Source organism: Pecten maximus, chromosome 15 (assembly GCF_902652985.1).
Source record: "Pecten maximus chromosome 15, xPecMax1.1, whole genome shotgun sequence".
In the NCBI taxonomy this organism is placed as follows: Eukaryota; Metazoa; Mollusca; class Bivalvia; order Pectinida; family Pectinidae; genus Pecten; species Pecten maximus.
In genome coordinates, this window is record NC_047029.1 from 18980902 (window position 1) to 18994585 (window position 13684).

General features: G+C 33.3%; 1 protein-coding gene across 1 annotated transcript in view; it reads left to right on the forward strand.

Moving 5' to 3' along the window:
• Nucleotides 1-13684, forward strand: part of LOC117343094 (pneumococcal serine-rich repeat protein-like) — a 132481-nt gene that overhangs the window by 16987 nt on the left and 101810 nt on the right. The window contains exons 17-37 of the mRNA XM_033905392.1: nucleotides 252-308; nucleotides 453-653; nucleotides 1381-1455; nucleotides 2690-2776; nucleotides 2878-2955; nucleotides 3423-3503; nucleotides 4369-4625; nucleotides 4798-4945; nucleotides 5408-5482; nucleotides 6291-6347; nucleotides 6822-6896; nucleotides 7692-7948; nucleotides 8121-8268; nucleotides 8731-8805; nucleotides 9613-9669; nucleotides 10144-10218; nucleotides 11014-11270; nucleotides 11443-11590; nucleotides 12054-12128; nucleotides 12936-12992; nucleotides 13467-13541. Coding sequence (XP_033761283.1) covers nucleotides 252-308; nucleotides 453-653; nucleotides 1381-1455; nucleotides 2690-2776; nucleotides 2878-2955; nucleotides 3423-3503; nucleotides 4369-4625; nucleotides 4798-4945; nucleotides 5408-5482; nucleotides 6291-6347; nucleotides 6822-6896; nucleotides 7692-7948; nucleotides 8121-8268; nucleotides 8731-8805; nucleotides 9613-9669; nucleotides 10144-10218; nucleotides 11014-11270; nucleotides 11443-11590; nucleotides 12054-12128; nucleotides 12936-12992; nucleotides 13467-13541 — 2415 coding nt within the window. The remainder of the gene's footprint in view (nucleotides 1-251; nucleotides 309-452; nucleotides 654-1380; nucleotides 1456-2689; nucleotides 2777-2877; nucleotides 2956-3422; nucleotides 3504-4368; nucleotides 4626-4797; nucleotides 4946-5407; nucleotides 5483-6290; nucleotides 6348-6821; nucleotides 6897-7691; nucleotides 7949-8120; nucleotides 8269-8730; nucleotides 8806-9612; nucleotides 9670-10143; nucleotides 10219-11013; nucleotides 11271-11442; nucleotides 11591-12053; nucleotides 12129-12935; nucleotides 12993-13466; nucleotides 13542-13684) is intronic.

Genomic DNA, 13684 nt, shown 5'->3' on the forward strand with positions numbered 1-13684 from the left:
AAATATTGATATCGGTAATATATCTATGTAATTCTTATATGATACTTCTTGTGATTACTATGACAAACATATATATGAATTTAACTCTATTAGTATCCAAAACAATTTGCATTTAGGAAATAGTTTTCCAATATTCTTTTTCCTTGCAAATGATTAACAGTGATAAACACGATCTATATCATTTTACTTGTACTTTCTTGATTGTGTCTCAGAGTAAACAGAAATTATCTTACAATTATGTTTTGTTATAGGGACAACATCTACTCCACCCACTACAACCGAGGCTCCAACCACATCTATTACAACAGGTAACAGCTTTACGAATACATTTTGATGATCAACAAAAAATGAAAAAAAAAAAAAAAAAAAATCTCGATTAAATGACTGTCTTCGTGTGGAAAGAGTTGGTTTATAATATAGAAAGAGTTTATTTTATTTGTCTGGTTTAATAGAGAAATTCACAACAAGTGAAGTAGAGACATCAACACCTACGCCAACAACATCAACTACACCATCAACTACGCCCTCAACAACACCATCAACTACGTCATCCACAACACCATCAACTACGTCATCAACTACATCATCAATTCTATCAACACCATCTACGTCAACGTCAACATCAACCATTACGACATCGGAAACAACCACTGGTAATGTACAAAACCAGACATTTTCTAAAATCAACGACATTTCAATTCACAAAGCAAATTAAACAAATATGGGAATCGCTAATGTCAGAGAGATATATTTGAATAGTTGTTGAATGCTACAACGGAATTTTTTCACCAGGGGGTACAATGCAGTTTTGTCTTGAGTGTAAATGAAATCAACAATCGAAGTGTGTCAAAAGTGTTAATATCAGAGACATTGTTCAATGTAGAATTTGTTTATGTTATTAACCTATATTTCAACATCTCCCTTTCATGTACAAAACAAATTACATCCACGAACAATTTTTATTTTTCTATCTTACCCATGCAACTGCTTCATCTTTTTATTTTTTTATAATCTTTTATTTTTGAAGAAATTTATATTATATAAAATAAAATAGACATATATACATACATCATCTAGCATATACACAGGAAAAAAACACAAGCATCATCTTTCTACCGGTATCTCATTTCACTCTTGTTCTACAGATACATCATCATCATCAAAACATATTAAATCAGTAAGCTATAGGCAATCATACATATACTCTTATATGTGTATCTTCCTGATGAAAACATTTATCTTCACACACACACACACACACACACACACACACACACACACACACACACACACTCCAGGAAATGGCGAGCCAGCATAACTTAAAATTATTTACATGGCAGTGGTATATACGTTTACAAATGATAACCAATCAAATTACAGGTTCAACATCAACAAAAGGCACAACCTCTACGCCACCTTCAACCACCGAGACGCCAACAACATCTACCACAACTGGTAACGACGTTACTTAATATTAAATACTAATGGAGTGATTCTCTAATCTCTTACGGGGAAAATATTTAGATAAATCATCTCGAAATGTTAATGAATAATGCTGAAAAATTATGCTGTGAAAAAATGAGAAAAATTCTTTTGTTTGGTGTTATTTTGATTGAAGTTTTATTTAGATGAAAAGCTCCAAAGTTCTAATTTTTTTGCAATGCTGTAATTTGTCCGCATACTAAAGGTCCTACTTAAGTGCATAACAAGGTTCCCACGGTATAGAAATATACCCCATATCCATTATCAAATGGCACTGTAATGCCAATGTCTTTATAATTATTAGGTAAAGAACTGTTATTTGCATTTCAAATGTTAAGAGGGAGACATATAACATTTCTTTGGAATGAAATGAATTCAATACATAAAAATAAACGAACGAAATGGAGCTTAAACTTTAAGAGAATGCCTATATTGGTATTGAATAATTAATACAATATTCTGTTCTTCAAATCAATTTGTTATAATTACTGTTTTTTGTGGGTTATGAAGAAGATTAGATAGCAGGGGAACTATATAACACAGAAAAAAATGATGATTTTGTTTAATCAGTATAAAGTATATATAAGTAATATAAGAAATATAAGTAATAAATGAAACACCAACTCTAACTCGAAATGGTCAATTTGTGTCGATTTGATTTTCTATCCTTCAGACACACTCATCTTTCCAAAACAGCAAAAATCGCAAATACCAATCAAATATTAAACTGTTCTCTTGAATTATTTATGCAACTATGTTTGATCAAATGAATAAAATCTAATCCAGAGGGAGTTCCGCTTACATGGATGAATATAACAATCGATTGTTGACTGTTTTTGTTGATTTAGTAGAGTAGCATATTATGTTACACACAACGCAATTAGCAAATATATTTCAAACTGTTTTTAATGTAACAATGGTGATAATTTGGGAAACAACATCACAAAATTGTTATAAAGCATAGATGAATGTTTGTTCGAGAAATCAGAGGTTTGTTTTGAGTTGTTAATTGAAATATAAGAAATACGTGTTTGTTTCGTTGCATGCAAAATCTAACTATCTAAGTTAAGTGAATATCGTGCAAATGGTGTCCGGACTGGTTTGAAGTTCATTTTTTATTAGCCTTAACATACTGGTAGCATACAGCAGAGGTATGCTAAATATACAATAATTTGACCTAAGAGTATTTTATCTATTTTCATCAAAGGAACAACAAAGGCATATACTGGTACAACAACAGCTGGCACTGGGGCAACACAAGAGAGTACTACAACATTAAAGACTACCACAATAGGTGTGTAGAAATACAGGTCCATGAAAAAATGAATTGATGTTGACTGACTTATATAACTTCAGTATTTACGGTATAATCTTATAACCCAACTTAAATTGCAGTCTCGACAACGACCGAAGAAGCCACTCAACCGTCTCGACCTACTACAACCGAAGCACCAACAACATCTTCCACACAAGGTCAGAACTTATATACGTTGATGTATATCTGTAAAATATCATCATTTTCAGATTGCATTAATCAGCAGATGTCGATTAAATAACTTAATGTGAACCTCACTTGAATGAATGAACACCGAAATGCTAGGAACACAAGAGCGTTAAAATATGGAAAATATTAAGTTGTTCATGTTCCTTTTGTAATGTATGGATACAGAGATCATGACAAAAGATGGTCTTAATTAATGACATGAAATCAATTTGCGTTTCATAATCATCGAGCTTATCCTGCAAGATGACTGTGGAAAGGTGTCTAATAGTGCAAATATTGCTGTTCTATGCCATCTAATTCATCGCACCTAAACGTTCTTTTTCCTTTTGCCAAAGGATTGTGTTATCAGTTAGGAAAATGTAAGGTGACACATATTGATACAAATTTTAACTACAAGACAGTAGTAGGTACATTTACCTATAACTTCCTACTTAAGTTACAGGTTCAACACCAACAGAAGGCACAACAACTACGTCACCTTCAACAACTGAGACGCCAACAACATCTATCACAACTGGTAAACGCATGCCTCATTTCCCGAGAATTATAACTATATGTGCGCGTTTTGAGTTGACGATTTAAACGCATGCCCCTTTTAAATATTTCGCATTAATGTAATTTTCATCAATACTAAACAAACGTGCATACCAGTCTTGTACTAACTATTAAACTGATACATCTTTCATTCATTTTAAATATTTCGCAACAAAAAAAATCCGATATTTGGTTTTATTTACATTGCAAATAGATATGAAGATAGCAGCTTGGCTATAGCTGCATTATAAAATCCAAAATGCAACTATGAAGTTTTGAACACAACTTTTAACTATCAAATATTAAAACAATTGCCATCTTCACGGGGATATCAAATACTAAACAACATCAAAGGAATCTATCTTTTTGCTCATGAATTCTTCGATACTTCTCTTCCGACATCTGTCCATGAACACATTATTTATTTTTGTTTTATTTGGTCATTCTGATGAGGAACAATAATATCGTTAACAAAAGATAAGATGTACATCGGGCTGCTATTAGTGTTTCCATCTGACTCCTTTTAGTCCACTGAACGCTAGCATTTACAAACTCATCGTCACTCGAGGTTTACAATCATGCCAAAAATAAGTGATACATCAACGTTAAACAACAACAAGAAAGTCATGATTATGTATATAGTCACCTTTATGCGTTAAATACAAATCGAAAGAAAAATTGAGTCGAACCAAGTTTTTTTTTCGTAATATTGAAAATTAATAAAAAATACAATAAGACTTATTATAATATGATATGTTAAATTATTCTTATATTTTTTGCAATTTTAATGTATTTAATCAGTCAAAAATGTTGATGAAATTTTAAACTTTACTTAATACCTTTTTTAGAATGCGTGTCTCTCATGATTGACGGCGGTTCTAATGTAGAGGACGTTAACACAGTTGTTGAAAATGGAAACGGAGATGGAATTAAATCTCCGTTCGCGTCAAGTGATGCCAGCCAACCTTCTGTCATCAAGTACACGATCAATGCTCTACAAAACACTGTTGAATTCCTCGAATATACCGCCTCGGTAACGGCTATCCAAAACGTCACTGTAACGGTGATAGACGAAAATGGCAACCCTGTCGGTCAACCAGTGGAGGTAAATTTGGTTAAATATGCGTTTATCGAAAGTATGAATAAACCAGAAACATAATAACAAGCATACACTATATATTCCTCCTTTGTATTTTGAAATATGGACTAAGCGATATTTGGGCAGTTAGATATAGTTCAATAATAATGTATGTTTTGTTGATATTAATTTCTCTTAGGAGCAAGTATCCTCGCCATTGACCAACACAATAGTTACTCTAAACCTGGGTGGTAAGACCGGATCTACGTTGAGTGTCGTCCTTGAGCCAACACCATCTGGAACACCTGGTTTGACTGACGTTACGATTAAGGCTTGTTACAAACAAGGTAATTAAATCCATATTCATATTATCATTTTTGTGATCAAAATCTGATCAGTTGTAAAACAAGTTGGATAGAGTTACGAGTTCGTAAAATTATTTCACCATAGAGATGTAAAAAGGGAATGGTATCTGTTTCACTCCGTGTAGCCTTCGATTACAACCCTATGCTTGAAATGCAACGAACCGTTTACTCACTGCATCAAAACAGACCCGAATGGTTTGGTTTTGTATTGCATTGTTTAATGCACATGTCTGACTCGTTGTGATAGCTTGAAACTGCTTTCGCCTTTATGTCATGATTATTAATGCAACATTAGTTTAGTATAATGCCCGTGTTATTACAACTGTGAAAGGTATATTTCCGAATTGATAAGCGGCATAAGACTGCTATCATGATATCTTGTGTTGTTTTAATATGATACGTGCTTGAAAACTGATATCGCGTTTTTGTTCTTCTGTATTATAGTAACAACAACACCAAGTACGACAACGTCGGTGTCCACTGGCTCAACAACTCGTCCGACTACCAGCAGCTCAACAGGTCTGAATAAGATGCATTTACAATACGTGTATTGTACATCAAGCTTGTTTTTTGTTACCAACAGACATATCGCATCCGTAATACATGCTAACCGATGTATATGTTTGCATTGAATGATTTTGTCAATAGAAACCTACATCTGTTACAATACACATACGTTTTTATGGATTCTTTTAGTGATTTATACGGAGGACAAAATCTACAAATCAAATTCAATTTAATGGTTTAGAGGAGCATATTCAAAAGTTCAGTACTCCATCAACAAGATACAAACACATAACCAAATCTTGTATTGGCAGTTTTGATTTTGTTCTGACATATTCCTGAATAACCAACATTTGCCAGTAATTGGCATTTTCTATTACAAGAGTACAGCCATATACTTTACATACGTAAATTATTTACGAGGTTATGTTATATGAGTATCCGAAATGTTATTGGATATGTATGTCTAAATAACGTGATAATCTTTCTGTTCAGAAAATGAATCTGTGTGAAATGAACTCATCATAAAAAGGCATGTCAAAATATTGATATCGCAAACATATTGATGTTATTCAAATCCTATACTACAATTTTCACTTGGTTTCTATCACAAACATACATCTTAATGCAAATCTTTCAATAGCCAATACTTCCTTGCATTTAGGAAATATTTTTCCAAATATAATTTGTCCTTAGGAATGATTAACAGTTATAAACAGGACCTATCTTATCTAACTTGCACTTTCTCTATTGCGTCTCAGATTAAACATAATATAGAAAAAAAAACACGTCGTTCCATTCTTACTATTATGTTATATTACAGGGACAACATCTACCCCACCCTCTACAACCGAGGCTCCAACCACATCTACCACATCAGGTAACAGCTTTATGCGAACACTTTGATGATAAAAAAAATGAAATTTGAGATAATCAATCACGATTAATTGATTGTTTTCATGTAGAAAGAATTGGTTACTATTATTTGGTCTGGTTTCATATGAACAGCCACATCAACTGAAGTAGATACATCAACACCTACGCCATCAGAAACATTGTTCAATTTCAAATTTGATGTTATTAACCCATATTTTAACATCCCCCTTCGATAACTAAAACAAATTAAATCCACATTAGATTATTCATTTTATCTTACTCATGCAACTGAATCACTGTTATTTAGTCGATATACCTAATCACCGATCTACATAATGACGCCTGTACTCTCGTCATATATTTGACATAAAGTTATAAGTATGAAACTGACGAACCAACATAACCTCAAAGTTGTACAAAATTGATTACAAGACAGTAGTATGTACGTTTTACCAATGGCGTTCAAATCAAATAATAGGTGCAACATCAACAAAAGCCACAACCACTACGACACCTTCAACAACCGAGACGCCAACAACATCTACCACAACAGGTAAGTGCATGCTTCATTTTGTAAAAGTCATAAATATATATAACGTGAATACCAGTCTTGTAGTGAATCTCAAGCTGATCCATTTATCGTGTCATTCATTTTAAATGCATTATCAACATCAGTTTTCGATGTTTTGTTCATGAACTTTGCAAATGGATATGAAAATAGAAGCTTTGCTATAGCTGCGTTAAGGAATCAAAATGCAACAATGAAGTATTCAACATAAATTATAACTATCAAACATCGGATATTAAACTACATCAAAGGAATGTATCTTTCTCTTCATGGATCCCCCGATACTACTCTTTCGACATCTGTCCATGACAAAAATCATTTATTTTTGTTTTATTGAGTCATTCTGATGAGGAACAATAATATCGTTAACAAAATGTAGTTGTACATCGGGATGATATTAGTGTTTACATTAGATTCCTTTTTATTCCAATGAACGCTAGCATTTACAAACTCCTCGTCGCTCTAGGTCTACAATGATGCCAAAAATAAGTGAAAAATCAACGCTAAATAACCAAACATACAGTCATGACTATGTATATAGTCACCATCATGCGTTAAAAACAAATTTAAAAACAAAAGGAATCAAAAGAAAAAAACGATTGAGTCGAAGGAAGCATTTTTTCGTAATATGGCAGATTATCAAAAATATTATGATGAGATTTATTATCATATGTTATGTAAGAATGATTCTTATATGAAAAAAGAATTTCGAAATTTCAACATATTTAATCAGTCAAAAATGTTGATGAAATTTTAAACTTTACTTAATACCTTTTTTAGAATGCGTGTCTCTCATGATTGACGGCGGTTCTAATGTAGAGGACGTTAACACAGTTGTTGAAAATGGAAACGGAGATGGAATTAAATCTCCGTTCGCGTCAAGTGATGCCAGCCAACCTTCTGTCATCAAGTACACGATCAATGCTCTACAAAACACTGTTGAATTCCTCGAATATACCGCCTCGGTAACGGCTATCCAAAACGTCACTGTAACGGTGATAGACGAAAATGGCAACCCTGTCGGTCAACCAGTGGAGGTAAATTTGGTTAAATATGCGTTTATCGAAAGTATGAATAAACCAGAAACATAATAACAAGCATACACTATATATTCCTCCTTTGTATTTTGAAATATGGACTAAGCGATATTTGGGCAGTTAGATATAGTTCAATAATAATGTATGTTTTGTTGATATTAATTTCTCTTAGGAGCAAGTATCCTCGCCATTGACCAACAAAAGAGTTACTCTAAACCTGGGTGGTAAGACCGGATCTACGTTGAGTGTCGTCCTTGAGCCAAGACTATCTGGACAACCTGCTTTGACTGACGTTAAGATTAAGGCTTGTTACAAACAAGGTAATTAAATCCATATTCATATTATCATTTTTGTGATCAAAATCTGATCAGTTGTAAAACAAGTTGGATAGAGTTACGAGTTCGTAAAATTATTTCACCACAGAGATGTAAAAAGGGAATGGTATCTGTTTCACTCCGTGTAGCCTTCGATTACAACCCTATGCTTGAAATGCAACTAACCGTTTACTCACTGCATCAAAACAGACCCGAATGGTTTGGTTTTGTATTGCATTGTTTAATGCACATGTCTGACTCGTTGTGATAGCTTGAAACTGCTTTCGCCTTTATCTCATGATTATTAATGCTACATTAGTTTAGTATAATGCCCGTGTTATTACAACTGTGATAGGTATATTTCCGAATTGATAAGCGGCATAAGACTGCTATCATGATATCTTGTGTTGTTTTAATATGATACGTGCTTGAAAACTGATATCGCGTTTTTGTTCTTCTGTATTATAGTAACAACAGCACCAAGTACGACAACGTCGGTGTCCACTGGCTCAACAACTCGTCCGACTACCAGCAGCTCAACAGGTCTGAATAAGATGCATTTACAATACGTGTATTGTACATCAAGCTTGTTTTTTGTTACCAACAGACATATCGCATCCGTAATACATGCTAACCGATGTATATGTTTGCATTGAATGGTTTTGTCAATAGAAACCTACATCTGTTACAATACACATACGTTTTTATCGGTTCTTTTAGTGATTTATACGGAGGACAAAATCTACAAATCAAATTCAATTTAATGGTTTAGAGGAGCATATTCAAAAGTTCAGTACTCCATCAACAAGATACAAACACATAACCAAATCTTGTATTGGCAGTTTTGATTTCGTTCTGACATATTTCTGAATAACCAACATTTGCAAGTAATTGGCATTTTCTATTACAAGAGTACAGCCATATACTTTACATACGTAAATTATTTACGAGGTTATGTTATATGAGTATCCGAAATGTTATTGGATATGTATGTCTAAATAACGTGATAATCTTTCTGTTCAGAAAATGAATCTGTGTGAAATGAACTCATCATAAAAAGGCATGTCAAAATATTGATATCGCAAACATATTGATGTTATTCAAATCCTATACTACAATTTTCACTTGGTTTCTATCACAAACATACATCTTAATGCAAATCTTTCAATAGCCAATACTTCCTTGCATTTAGGAAATATTTTTCCAAATATAATTTGTCCTTAGGAATGATTAACAGTTATAAACAGGACCTATCTTATCTAACTTGCACTTTCTCTATTGCGTCTCAGATTAAACATAATATAGAAAAAAAACACGTCGTTCCATTCTTACTATTATGTTATATTACAGGGACAACATCTACCCCACCCTCTACAACCGAGGCTCCAACCACATCTACCACATCAGGTAACAGCTTTATGCGAACACTTTGATGATAAAAAAAATGAAATTTGAGATAATCAATCACGATTAATTGATTGTTTTCATGTAGAAAGAATTGGTTACTATTATTTGGTCTGGTTTCATATGAACAGCCACATCAACTGAAGTAGATACATCAACACCTACGCCATCAGAAACATTGTTCAATTTCAAATTTGATGTTATTAACCCATATTTTAACATCCCCCTTCGATAACTAAAACAAATTAAATCCACATTAGATTATTCATTTTATCTTACTCATGCAACTGAATCACTGTTATTTAGTCGATATACCTAATCACCGATCTACATAATGACGCCTGTACTCTCGTCATATATTTGACATAAAGTTATAAGTATGAAACTGACGAACCAACATAACCTCAAAGTTGTACAAAATTGATTACAAGACAGTAGTATGTACGTTTTACCAATGGCGTTCAAATCAAATAATAGGTGCAACATCAACAAAAGCCACAACCACTACGACACCTTCAACAACCGAGACGCCAACAACATCTACCACAACAGGTAAGTGCATGCTTCATTTTGTAAAAGTCATAAATATATATAACGTGAATACCAGTCTTGTAGTGAATCTCAAGCTGATCCATTTATCGTGTCATTCATTTTAAATGCATTATCAACATCAGTTTTCGATGTTTTGTTCATGAACTTTGCAAATGGATATGAAAATAGAAGCTTTGCTATAGCTGCGTTAAGGAATCAAAATGCAACAATGAAGTATTCAACATAAATTATAACTATCAAACATCGGATATTAAACTACATCAAAGGAATGTATCTTTCTCTTCATGGATCCCCCGATACTACTCTTTCGACATCTGTCCATGACAAAAATCATTTATTTTTGTTTTATTGAGTCATTCTGATGAGGAACAATAATATCGTTAACAAAATGTAGTTGTACATCGGGATGATATTAGTGTTTACATTAGATTCCTTTTTATTCCAATGAACGCTAGCATTTACAAACTCCTCGTCGCTCTAGGTCTACAATGATGCCAAAAATAAGTGAAAAATCAACGCTAAATAACCAAACATACAGTCATGACTATGTATATAGTCACCATCATGCGTTAAATACAAATTTAAAAACAAAAGGAATCAAAAGAAAAAAACGATTGAGTCGAAGGAAGCATTTTTTCGTAATATGGCAGATTATCAAAAATATTATGATGAGATTTATTATCATATGTTATGTAAGAATGATTCTTATATGAAAAAAGAATTTCGAAATTTCAACATATTTAATCAGTCAAAAATGTTGATGAAATTTTAAACTTTACTTAATACCTTTTTTAGAATGCGTGTCTCTCATGATTGACGGCGGTTCTAATGTAGAGGACGTTAACACAGTTGTTGAAAATGGAAACGGAGATGGAATTAAATCTCCGTTCGCGTCAAGTGATGCCAGCCAACCTTCTGTCATCAAGTACACGATCAATGCTCTACAAAACACTGTTGAATTCCTCGAATATACCGCCTCGGTAACGGCTATCCAAAAAGTCACTGTAACGGTGATAGACAAAAATGGCAACCCTGTCGGTCAACCAGTGGAGGTAAATTTGGTTAAATATGCGTTTATCGAAAGTATGAATAAACCAGAAACATAATAACAAGCATACACTATATATTCCTCCTTTGTATTTTGAAATATGGACGAAGCGATATTTGGGCAGTTAGATATAGTTCAATAATAATGTATGTTTTGTTGATATTAATTTCTCTTAGGAGCAAGTATCCTCGCCATTGACCAACACAATAGTTACTCTAAACCTGGGTGGTAAGACCGGATCTACGTTGAGTGTCGTCCTTGAGCCAAGACTATCTGGACAACCTGCTTTGACTGACGTTACGATTAAGGCTTGTTACAAACAAGGTAATTAAATCCATATTCATATTATCATTTTTGTGATCAAAATCTGATCAGTTGTAAAACAAGTTGGATAGAGTTACGAGTTCGTAAAATTATTTCACCATAGAGATGTAAAAAGGGAATGGTATCTGTTTCACTCCGTGTAGCCTTCGATTACAACCCTATGCTTGAAATGCAACGAACCGTTTACTCACTGCATCAAAACAGACCCGAATGGTTTGGTTTTGTATTGCATTGTTTAATGCACATGTCTGACTCGTTGTGATAGCTTGAAACTGCTTTCGCCTTTATCTCATGATTATTAATGCTAACATTAGTTTAGTATAATGCCCGTGTTATTACAACTGTGATAGGTATATTTCCGAATTGATAAGCGGCATAAGACTGCTATCATGATATCTTGTGTTGTTTTAATATGATACGTGCTTGAAAACTGATATCGCGTTTTTGTTCTTCTGTATTATAGTAACAACAGCACCAAGTACGACAACGTCGGTGTCCACTGGCTCAACAACTCGTCCGACTACCAGCAGCTCAACAGGTCTGAATAAGATGCATTTACAATACGTGTATTGTACATCAAGCTTGTTTTTTGTTACCAACAGACATATCGCATCCGTAATACATGCTAACCGATGTATATGTTTGCATTGAATGGTTTTGTCAATAGAAACCTACATCTGTTACAATACACATACGTTTTTATCGGTTCTTTTAGTGATTTATACGGAGGACAAAATCTACAAATCAAATTCAATTTAATGGTTTAGAGGAGCATATTCAAAAGTTCAGTACTCCATCAACAAGATACAAACACATAACCAAATCTTGTATTGGCAGTTTTGATTTCGTTCTGACATATTTCTGAATAACCAACATTTGCAAGTAATTGGCATTTTCTATTACAAGAGTACAGCCATATACTTTACATACGTAAATTATTTACGAGGTTATGTTATATGAGTATCCGAAATGTTATTGGATATGTATGTCTAAATAACGTGATAATCTTTCTGTTCAGAAAATGAATCTGTGTGAAATGAACTCATCATAAAAAGGCATGTCAAAATATTGATATCGCAAACATATTGATGTTATTCAAATCCTATACTACAATTTTCACTTGGTTTCTATCACAAACATACATCTTAATGCAAATCTTTCAATAGCCAATACTTCCTTGCATTTAGGAAATATTTTTCCAAATATAATTTGTCCTTAGGAATGATTAACAGTTATAAACAGGACCTATCTTATCTAACTTGCACTTTCTCTATTGCGTCTCAGATTAAACATAATATAGAAAAAAAACACGTCGTTCCATTCTTACTATTATGTTATATTACAGGGACAACATCTACCCCACCCTCTACAACCGAGGCTCCAACCACATCTACCACATCAGGTAACAGCTTTATGCGAACACTTTGATGATAAAAAAAATGAAATTTGAGATAATCAATCACGATTAATTGATTGTTTTCATGTAGAAAGAATTGGTTACTATTATTTGGTCTGGTTTCATATGAACAGCCACATCAACTGAAGTAGATACATCAACACCTACGCCATCAGAAACATTGTTCAATTTCAAATTTGATGTTATTAACCCATATTTTAACATCCCCCTTCGATAACTAAAACAAATTAAATCCACATTAGATTATTCATTTTATCTTACTCATGCAACTGAATCACTGTTATTTAGTCGATATACCTAATCACCGATCTACATAATGACGCCTGTACTCTCGTCATATATTTGACATAAAGTTATAAGTATGAAACTGACGAACCAACATAACCTCAAAGTTGTACAAAATTGATTACAAGACAGTAGTATGTACGTTTTACCAATGGCGTTCAAATCAAATAATAGGTGCAACATCAACAAAAGCCACAACCACTACGACACCTTCAACAACCGAGACGCCAACAACATCTACCACAACAGGTAAGTGCATGCTTCATTTTGTAAAAGTCATAAATATATATAACGTGAATACCAGTCTTGTAGTGAATCTCAAGCTGATCCATTTATCGTGTCATTCATTTTAAATGCATTATCAACATCAGTTTTCGATGTTTTGTTCATGA